Below are 12,063 nucleotides of genomic sequence, written 5' to 3' on the forward strand. Positions count from 1 at the left end.
GCTAACAAGGCAAATATTAGTACCCTAATTCACAAAATGAACAAGGCATTATTTTAATATTTTCTTGAGGCATTAAGGACGGTATACAGCATATAATGTATTAACTCCTAAATACAACTAGATAATCTCATTCACTTTAAGTGGACGGAAGAAATGTTCTGCTCATATGAGCTGCACAAAAGGTGCTTGTGCCAACACACTTTTCTCACAGAAGACCCACAGACACACATTGTGTGAAAAAGACAGCCAAAGCAAGAAGCTATAATACTGAAAAAGGAAGACTGGGAAGAAGTCACTCCAGTAAATCTCTCAGCAGAGTGCCAGTGTCTGCAAAAATAGAATAATTCAGTTTTCTAATACTAGCAGTGTTATAGCTTCCACTGAGGACTGCCTTTCTTTGTGTAAAAGTTTTACCACACATGCACACACATAAAAATAGAAAACATTTATCTTGTGTAATTTACCCCTTTTTATTTAAGGATGAGCACTCGTCAGAGTTTTTCTTTATTTAAAACCTTAATTTACCACTCACACATTTTGTGTCAACAACCTCATATTTTTAAGTGGCAGTTATCTGTAGATGTGAGATGACATTTATTTAAGTGCAATAATGTATAATGGAGAAAATTATTGGTGTCATACATGGGATGAGAGTATTTTTCAAGATGGATTATGGTTGATTCTGTGAATGTACTGGTACTTAAGAGATAATTCAATTTAATAATTTTTTCTCAGAATTTAGACAGAGTAGTCATAGAAGACAAGTGAACAGATAACCATTTGATTCTTTGTCAGTTTTATAATTGTGAAACACTGTAAAACAATGCAATCTCACAGTCATAAACTGACTACTCCCCTTAAGTTGACTTAATATTTTGCACAGTGACATTTAGATTGGCTGATTCTAATCAGCGCAGATGCAATGTATGGAGTTTACATAAGTAATGTGGCAACTGAATAATGCTGCTAGCTGTATTAGTTGACAGTTTATTAAGATGAAATACAGCAACACAGTATATGACTGCCTGATATTTACTGATTTCAGCTATCAGATCAAAGGCAAATAAAGTTCTCAAGCAACAGACTAACTCAAAACTTCAGTGCAGCAATAATTCTTTACTATTTTCTCCAACTCCACAAATCTTCTAGGTGAAGCAGCATACTCTTCACTACATAGTGAATGTGTTTATTATGAATCCCTAAAAGTAATATTAATGGGTTATGGGTAACACCTGTGGAATGCTCATCCAACGCCATAAACTGGTGTAAATTTACATGAAAAACAGTGAGTGACAACAAATGTTACACAAATCTTCCATTGCACATATGTCACACGAGCAAAATACAAAAACACTAACTGTGCTGTTTGTATCACTTATATATACTATAAAACAGTCAGTAGTGAATGCTTCATGCTTATTCAGATACTTAAAAAGTAGAACCAAAAGCATATCTGATACTCAAAGCCTTGCTAAGAACAACAATAATTCCACAGAGACAATGTCTTTGACAATTTCATAGTCAAACAGTAATTAGCAGTCAATGTAAAAGCTTATCACTATATTTATTGCTATACAAAAATACTTGTCTGCAATAAACATTTTGTTTCACACAGGTCAATTACTTTGTAAGATATTTGACATTTCTTTACATATTTTGATCAGTGGAATATGTCTGCATATTTCGGAAGATGTATTGCTGCAAGAAACATTTTCAGAAGACACTTCATCATAAAGAAAGCAGTTTAACAGGAAGCGCACAAATATTGCACATATTTCTGTTTCATTGATACTTGCTAGCTGCACACATCATATAAGGAGCCAACATTGGGCAGGAATATAAATCCCCATTAAAGATGCATCAAAACCAGTACCAAACTCAATAAAACAATATTGGTAAAATTTTTAACCAGCTTTTCTTTAACACAGCTGTAAGTTAGTACAGAAACCGTGTTAGCGCTTCAATAAAAGATGTGCTTGAAGCAGTAAGGTTAGAGAGGTACAGGAGTAACAGAACTGCAAAACACAATAAGAAGAAATGTTGACATGTACTGAAATCCTTCATATCTGCTGCTTGTTTGTAGAGGAAACTGCTTACAACTATCTCATGTAACTGACCATATTCTAAAAGAAATTTATATGGCTCATTTAAATTCATGAATCGCATAAATCTTAATTTAAACCTGCATATTATTGCAGCTATTGCCCAATGCAGTACTGTAACTGCAACATCACACTGAAATCCATGCTGAAAATTATTACAGTGTTGCCCAAACCAAAAGCCTTAGCTTAAAAATCAAACTCTGTACCAGTGCAGTTTATATACTCATGAGCCAAATTTCTCTCTGCTTTCTGAAAGTTCCAAATATATACATAAAGTATGGAACCAATACTGAAGAATTATTTGTCTTTGGGCTGCTCTTCAGAAAGACACACAGTGTCAGGACAAAACTACTCAAATAACACTAGAGAACATGATGAACTGTTGCATAGAACTTCTTGTGTGATTTTGTAATATCACAGAAAACAATTTGATTGGTTTTAAATTTAAAAAATTAGGCAAGGAAATGGTGTTCTCAATAGCAAAGTGTATGTACACGTCAATTCAGATTATTTTAATCTCTCTAGTATACTTCTCATCTTAGCACAGCTGGACTGCACAACAAAATATTTGTCATCCAGCTCATCATGACTGCAAAGAAAGAGGACAGAGAATGGTATAGTTGAACTGTGTTGGTGGTTATAATATATCATGGGGAAAAAAGCTTTGATTATAATAGATCAAATTATTTTATTTTCAGTTTGTTTGCTGTTTCATAATATTGTCTGCTGCTGGGAGACATATTTTCTTATTAACTTGTGCAGTACAACAAATGTTTAAAGGGCAAATGAGCTGCTGTTGTCTTCATGTTTCAGTTAATGGACTTTGTATAAAAATTCATGATCCAATGTACAATAACAGTTACATAGAGACAAGAACATAGGAGAAGACTGCAGATGTGACATGGTGGCATTCATCTCACAGATGGAAATGGCTTTATTAGCTGGGAGTCCCTGTGTAGGGTTGTTTGTCTACCAGGTGCAAGCCTTTCTATTAGATGCTACTTCGGCAATTTGTGCATCTAATAAAGATGAGATGAGTGACGCAGCCAACACACACCCAGTCTCGAGTGGAGAAAATCCCCAACACAGCTTGGAATGGAACCTGGGGTCCCACAATCTAGAAGCAGAAATGCTAATCACTAGACCATGAGCCGCTGAAATTAAAGCATTACAAGTATTATGAAGAAATAGCACGTACTGCAGGAAATTATCGCTACAAATAACCAGAAACAATATCCACGAAACAGTAGTATCTGAAGCAAGCACAAGTGCAGCTGTTTCCTAACTCACGAGTGTCTTCACAGTTCTTAAAAGCTATAGTAAGTACAGTGATGCATAAATAAACAATCAAGGATGCTTTCTAGTATGCATAAATAGTCAGGACTGATTTCTACAAACATAGCACATAGCTTCACTTGCACAGTAAAGCCAATATGATTAGAAAACCAGTTTCAGATGTCAATCTACCTCCTTCAAGCTGCAATTCACAGTGAATTCACTACTTTATCACATTCTTGGTGTGCCACTAACACATGAGTCTCACTGATTCCTGAAACTTCATCATTAAATGTAACTTGAAAATGTATGCTTGACATCCAGAACCAGTTGCTTAAATAAATTTTACTGTGCAAATGAGACCAGCTACTACATTGCAAGTATCTGACCTCTTAATGCTGCTTGGTGCCACCAGGGCAAATATTACTAAGACCTTGGTTTTGTTCTAACACAAAGAAATGTAATTCATAGAGTGTGCCTCTTTTGTGTTTGGCTCCTAGGTGCTATTTTTTATCTGTTATTGCACATAGTCTTCCTGTTTTTATTATTATTATTATTATTATTATTGACCTTTCAAGCATTTGTTTCAGATTTGCAAAATTCTGCACAAATACTTCTTAAAGACAGAAGAACATACGAGAAAAACGGAATAACTATGACAGCTCTATCTGCTTACTATTGTTTAGTTGATCATGTCCTCATTTAGCCCATTCATTTATGAAAATTTATTTAGCGTACATAAACAAATCACTTAAAAAACCATGACATTTGGCCAAAAGATGTACTGTAAACTGTATAAAATACTTTAGTCCTACATTTACACACAAAATTAATTTTAAACACAAACAAAGTAGGACGGCAAGCAAATTCCTGTCACTTATTTTGTATGAAAATATACATGGATATTTGAAAATGCTGTTAGTGGGACTTACAGCAATGCAAGGAATGCCATATTGCATTTAATTTTGCTACGTAATTTGCCACTGATGCAACATTGGTAACATGAATTGTTTCAACTGATATAATATACTCAGATAAATACTGTGAGTATGTTGCCACACAGATATATTGGTTATAAATTTGTAATTTTTTCCATATGGCAGAAGTAACATTTGAACCACATTGTGCTGGAAATAGAAGATAAAATATTACTACCAGTCATTTTTACACATCAGAGTATTAGAAATATTGTGTCAGATAGAATGGAAGAGAAAATTTAAGAATGAATCAGATGTTTGAATAATAGATTTCTCAGAAATGTACAGGTAAAAGACCATTTTGTTGATAGTAGAGTTTTCCATTCAATGAATGAAATCAGCCTAACGAAGAATTCCATGTGCAGAGAGTGGGTAAAACTAAAAAGAAATGTCACAGAAGTTTTTAAATATGCAAGTTCCCACCACAGTACTTCAAAAGCATTATTCACCAATCAGCTGGGTTTGATGAAATTTAAGCCACTGCCTCAGTTTTTTAAAATGATTTATAGTGTATCAAGCAACCAGTCAAGAAGCTCTATCTGAGCTGTATCCCATCCTTCACTTGCCAGCAGCATAGTGGCCAAATCATCTTCACCAATGACAATTGGAGCATTGCTGGATGTGTTGGAAGTTACAAAATTAGAATTTGAAGTAGAATCAGTGACTGAATCAGTAGAGACAGAGACAACAGTAGGAACCATTGAAGGTGCACTAAGTAGTTGTTGTTGGTGTGATGTGCTGAGACACATTGCAGGTGTTGTAGGATTTGCCAGTAGTTGTGGCTGGTGTTGTTGCTGCAGCTGTGGTTGCACATGCTGTGGCTGCTGCAATTTCTTTTGTTGTTGATCTTTTTTCTCACATTGTATAGATCTTACTTTAACCTTTGCCGTGGCTGATTTTACGTTGCTACCACTTTGAGAGCTACAGCGTCTTTTCCTTCTTCGCCCTTCTTCCAACTGATCCACATCCAGCCGCCAGAAACCACCCTTACCTGGTTCATCTTTAGAGCGGGGTACTTTCACAAAACACTTGTTTAGTGACAGATTGTGACGTATTGAGTTCTGTAACAAATGTACACATATCAGTTAATGTTGCTAAAAACCAAATATGAATCAGCAACAGTTACTTCTGCATGAAGCATTTTATTCACATTTTAAAAGTTAATTGTGAAACAAAATAAGTATTTTTGGCAAGAATTTGGATTATCAGTAGTTAAACATAAATGTCTATGAGTCGTCACAGGGCTCCAGGTAAGGAGAAATGCAATACTACTAATGTACAGGGTGTCCCAAAAGGCTATTAACATTTGAAAATTTAGTACTTGGCAGAATAAAATAGGTAGAGATGTAAATATTGACACACATGCTTGAAATGATATGGGGTGTTACTGAACCAAAAAGTGCACAAAATGACCAATAGATGGCACTTCATGTGATACAAAAGCAATAATTAGCATAAAACTTGATTTTTTAGCAAAGATGACATTCTTTATAACAATTGCTCAACATGTCAGCTATCATTCATCAACAATACCTGTAGTTGAGGGACAATGCTGTGAACAGCACAGTACAGCATATCAGTAGGTATGGGGAAGCTGTCATTGGATGTTGTCTTTTAGCATCCCTAATGAAGTTAGACAACTTCAGTAGACTTGCAACTTCAGGCAACCCAACAATCAATAATCTCACAGATTGAGGTCTAGGGATCTGGGAGGCCAAGCGAGACAGAAGTGGTGGCTCAGCGTGACTCTAACCAAATGATGTGCATAAGAGATATTTCACATGTGCATCAAGTGCACAAGAGAGCTTTCAGATGTGTATCAATATGGTGGGGAGCACCACCCTGCAATAAAGTAGTACCTCCGAGCAGGTGTTTATAATCCAGACTAAGGATGATGTGATTCTGTAACATATTAGTGTACCTTGCACTCATTATGCTGACAGTTTGAAAAGCAGCACCCCACATTTCCTCAAAGAAAAAGGGTCCAATCATGGTTCATATGATAAATCCATGTCACACTGTGAGCTTATATCATCATGAAATGGGATTTTGATGAGCATTCTAGGATTTTCAGTAGCCCAAATTCTGCAGTTGTGAATACTGACAGGCCCTTCAAGTATGAGATGGGCTTCAGCAGTCCACAACATGTGAGACAACCAATCATCATCTACCCCCAGTTTTTTAAGTGCCCACATCACAAATGCTCTCTGTATCACAAAACTAATGGCTAACAGTTTATGATGATGCTGAATTTTTTGCAGATAGCATTGGAGGGTATGCCTTAGTGTTCTCCAAACAATAGAGCATGCAGTGCCAGTGCAACATGTGACTTCATGAACACTGACTTCACCATACAGAGATGAACCTCATAAAGTCTCTATTTCTTCCTGAACTGTCTGAACAGCAAAAGCACTTGTGTCTGTTTGCCCACTATGGAATCAATCATTTAATCAACTCATGACTTCAAACTTTGTGATCATTTTTTTCACAGCAACACCTGTCACTGGATCTTTACCCATTTGAATATCTTCCTTACGGTGATAGGATTGGAAAGCTGCAGTAATGGATTCTGCATTCTGATAGTAAAGCTTCACTAACAGTGACTTTTCTGGTAAAGCCAACATGCTGTGCCTGCTGGCGCATCTGACTCCTGTCACTACAGCTCGTTTTCCACATGATTTTCATGTGGCGCCACTGACATGTTGCTGTCCAGTGCCATCTCGTGGCCAGTTTTTGCACTCATTTTTGGGTTCAATAACATCTCTTATTTCAGGCACGTGTGTCAAGTTTTACCTCTCTACCTGCATTATTGTGTGAATTATTACATTTTCAGATGTTAACAAGTTTTTGGGTCACCCTTTATAAGAGAGGGAGAGAAAAAGAGAAACACAGCTGTAAACAGTGAATTCTAGTAATTAAGAAAATAAACACTGAAAATATATTTGCCACATTTCATTTGCTTATCAGCCAAAATGTGGCAGTATGTTAAAATACTGAAAATAAATGGAAAGATCAAAAACAAAATTCTCATCAAAACAGAAAGAACTACATTTAGCAACAATAGCAAGAGGATACTACCATGAAACTTCATACAGAATATGTAGAAATGAGAGACATGGACAACAGTATCCTATACACAAGTTTTAAATAAATATTGAAACACTTATATCTGAGAGCAATCACTAAAGGTTGTTCATTACAATCACCAGGACAATATAATAGCCAGCTACAGGCCTATGGAGAAAATAAAATGTAATGTAATAAACAAAGTGGTCAAGGGGAAAGCAGGTAGAAATGAGAAAAATTTAATATAAAATGAAATAAAAAGAAATGAAGTTCTTTTTGCTCTTGGTGCATTATAGTGCTGTAAAAATTCATGGTAAATGAAACTGCCATACAAGGACCACGGCCTGGATATTTGTCTTTCATGAGCTGTGCTCTTCCACAGAAGTAGCTCAAGTACAACTTGTGGACCAGCTCAAAACTTCAACCATGTTTTAGGCTTACCCCACTTCCTCAAACCTAGTATATGAGCTCCTACAATACTGTGAAACTAGAAGCCTCATAGAATAAATACGAACTGAAAAGCCTCATATATAAAAACAGTTCATTCATAAGTGAAAGTAGTCCTACAGAAACCTTTTCAGAATAAAACAGCCTTCACCATGCATATGTGAAGGCAAAGTACTTGACAACAACATCACAAATAACAGTAAGTTCAAAACAATATCACAAAATGTCCAATATATTTCCAACAAAATTGAACAAACTGACAAATTTCTAAGTGACAATAGTCTCATATTTATCATGTGAATGAACTAGGATGCAAAACTGAAGAAATGTGTAGCATTAATTTAAGTAATTATAAAACTGTCAGTGTGTATTGTAGGAAACAACATAAAGGTGGTGGCATTGATATTTATGTCTTAAATAATACCCAGGGTGAAAAAATTGACTGGATGGATACGTTTGCATGGGAGATGGTTTCTGAAGTAGCTGCAATAAGAATAAAGCTTAGGATAAGCAGTTTAATAATAGCTAGCCTGTACAGACCACTAACAGTAACATGGAAGAATTCTTTTGTCATTTAGAGGAACTTGTTGATAAACTTTCATCTCACAAAAAACAGACTATAATAGTAGGTGGTGTGAACATTGACTCCTTAACTAATAGTATAAATTATCTTAGATATACTGATATTTTACAGTTCTATAATTACACCCATGTGAATTTAACACCAACAAGAGTAACATGTGACTTTCAGACATTTATTGACCATGTTATTACAAATTAAGCAAGGAAGATCATGTCGTTAGAACTATTGAGAAGCGCATTTCAGATTGTAGTGTACAAGTACTGGAGCTTGATACAGACAACGAAATAGTATCTCATGGGGACGTACTTACCTATAAAAGAAAGCTAGACTATCAAACATTAAAGGAAACCCAGGCACACATACACTGGAATCAAGTAGGCCTATAAGAAACAGAAGATATTACTTAAAAGTGGGTCAATTTTTATACAACATTAACCATCTTACATAATCAAGCGTGCCCAGTGAGAAAAAAATTAAATAAATAAATAACCGTTAAGGAAAACTGACAGTTCCAAGAATCTTAAACTTCCCTCTAATGTGTTAAAAGTAAAGGAAGATATGAAGCATTTATATATTCATTTTAGAGACACCAAATTGCAGTGCTTCCAATCTAAATACAAAGCCTGTAGAAAGACCTACAGGCAAGCAATTAAGTCATTAAAAGCACAGCAATTAAGTCATTAAAAGCACAGATGTATGCAGAACAGATGAGGCAATTCAGCACTGTTAGCAAAACAGCATGGAGTTAATGAGGAAAGCAGAGGAAGCAACAATGGAGTGTGCAATAACTTAATAATAAGAGGCAATGAAAAAGTGCTGAGTGACCCAAAGGAAGTATGTGAGAAATTCATTAGACCAATTTAGTAAGATGAGTACAGAGGATGTGGTTGACCCATCATAGGTGCTAAATCCCAGTATCGTCAGTAATTCATTCCTCTTGAAGTGTGCTACAGAATTTGAAATCCTGAAAACCATTTCAACCTTAAAAGCACATAAATCCAGTGACTGGGATGACATCTCAGCCAAATTTATGAGAGAATGCACTAATTTAACTACTAAAGCCACTACAGCATTTAATACATAGCTCCTTCAGTGAGGGATCATTTTGTGAATTGTTGAAAGTCACTAATATATATGACTGGCACATATTATATACAAAATTATAGGCCTATTTCATTGACATCAATACTTAGTAAGTTGTTGGAAAGGCTACTCCTTGATCAACTTGAATCACTTTTCTGCAAGTGCAATCTGCTAAAAAGCTCTCAGCATGGTTTCAGGAAGGGCAGGTCTACAATAACAGCTGTAGCTACATATTTTTTCAAGCACTACTGGATAAACTTTATGATGGAAACAAAATTATTGTCACAGTTTTAGACCTAAGGCCTTTGACTCTGTAAATCATTCCATTCTTGTATATAAATTAAAAACTTATGGAGTCAAAAGAGTAGCATTAGATTTGTTAAGATCCTACCTTGCTGACAGGAGACAATGTGTTAAACTGTATCATACAACTGGAGGACATACACAAAAAGTAAAATCATCTTATAAAATTCTTAACTGTGGAGTCCCTCGAGGAAGCATTATCAGGTCTTTTTTGTTTATTGTGTACATTAATATAGTAGTAATTCCACAAAACAGTAAGCAGTGGAAAATAATACAGAGAACATCAACCTCATCACAGAATATCTCACCAAAAACAAATTGGCACTAATTATGGACAAGACAATTCTGATAGAGTTTCTACTCAATTTTAAATCAAGGCAAGTGGATACTGAGCTAGAGTTATCAGTTGAAACAACTGAGAAACATAAATTCCTGAGTATTACAGTAGATGAAAGATGGGAGGAGCACATCAGCTATATGTGTAAAAAAATCTCCTGTAACACCTACCTGCTAAAATGCCTTTCTAGCATAATAGAGCCACCTGTCTTACGACAAAACTATTTTGGAATCATACATTCCCACCTACAATAGGGTATCGAGATTTGGGGTGGGTCACCAATGGTACACATGGATAGGGCTTTCAGAGCCCAGAAAAGAGCAATTAGGATATTACCTAATATTAGTAAACGTCAGTTCTGTAGAGAATATTTTATTACATATAATATACTAACATTTGTTTGCTATCAGGACTATACTGTCTGTAAAAGAAAATATGGAGCACAATATAATCAACAGGAAAATCCATAATTATAATACAAGAAAAAAATAGGATTACCACATAAAATTTAGTAATAAAAGGGCAACAATCATAGTCCATTTTCTACTGGAAGACATTTTTATAACAGACTGCTAAATAATATAAAACTGTTAAATGCAAACATATTTAAGACAAAATTAAAGCAACTGTTAATTGCTGAATGTTTGTACTAAATCCAGGATTTTCAATGTTGTTGTGTATAATTTATTTTTATTTCTAAGCTCTTATTAATGTTCATATGTTTAAAAACAGGCTGCGTCCATGACTGTAAAAGTTATTATGGACAAATAAATCATTTATTATGATTATATTCATTAAAGGGGTGGAATTAAACAATGGAAAATCCAGGATGGAATGTAACACTCTTATAATAAGGATAGTTGCTACTCACCCTATAGCAGAGATGTTGAGAAGCAGATAGGCACAACAAAAAGACTGTCAAAAAGTGTGCTTTTGGCCAACAAGGCCTTCCTTGAAAATAGACAACATACACACACACACACACACACACTCACACAAGCACAATTCATGCATACACATGACCACATTCTCTGGCCAGACTGTAAGCAGCAGTGCATGATGGAAGACGCAGCTTGGTGGTGGAGATAAGGAGAAGGCAGGGGCCAGGAAGGGGAGGGATAGCAGAGTGCGGGTGGGGGATGGTAAAGTGATTCTTGTGAGAGTGTCAGGGATGGGGTGGAGAGAGCGTAGGGCAGCTAGGTGCTGTTAACAGGTTAGATCTCCATCTGTTCAGGTTCTGCCAATCCTTAACCCTCATCAACATAGTCCTCCAAAAACAAATTAATTAGACCCAAACCTCCTTGCAATACCTTATCTCCATCCACAACATTCTCCTGATATGCAATCCCAAATTCCTGGATTCCATATCACACTATGAAACTCTTGTTCTCCAGGAACTAGAGCAATGTGCACAATGCTACCTCATAAAACTCTCCACGCAGTTCACTTTCGACTCCCTCCTTGGACCACCACAATCCACCACCCCTACAACAACCTCCAAACCTTCCCCCACACCCCCTCATAGATGATGAACCCTGTCTCACAAACCTACTATGTCTCCCCATTCTCACAAACTCCCTCCTGCCACCATACAGAATCCAGAATCTAAACAGATGCAAAACACAGTCATGAACCTTTCCTCTAAGAGTCCCCGCCCTGCAGAAGTGTCAATCCTTTCCAAAGAGCTCACCTTCTGCCACACTCCCAAATTCAATCATGCAGGATTTGTTAAAAGATCTTCTCCCCTTCTCCTGATCCCTACAGTGAAAACACTATTTCACCACCAACCCCACCAACCATACTCAAACAAAGACCAATGTTGAACCCTGCCTGACTCAGTTCACTACTCCATCCAACCATGATCCACCATCACTGCCCCCAAATCACACC

At 36.1% G+C, this 12,063-nt stretch overlaps 1 protein-coding gene across 1 annotated transcript in view; it reads right to left on the reverse strand.

The window, feature by feature from the left end:
* Nucleotides 1-4,857: 4,857 nt before the first annotated feature.
* Nucleotides 4,858-12,063, reverse strand: part of LOC126456276 (forkhead box protein J1.2-like) — a 76,282-nt gene continuing 69,076 nt past the window's right edge. Inside the window, exon 3 of the mRNA XM_050092028.1 lies at nucleotides 4,858-5,415. Coding sequence (XP_049947985.1) covers nucleotides 4,858-5,415 — 558 coding nt within the window. The remainder of the gene's footprint in view (nucleotides 5,416-12,063) is intronic.

Source organism: Schistocerca serialis, chromosome 2, assembly GCF_023864345.2.
Source record: "Schistocerca serialis cubense isolate TAMUIC-IGC-003099 chromosome 2, iqSchSeri2.2, whole genome shotgun sequence".
Classification (NCBI taxonomy): domain Eukaryota; kingdom Metazoa; phylum Arthropoda; class Insecta; order Orthoptera; family Acrididae; genus Schistocerca; species Schistocerca serialis.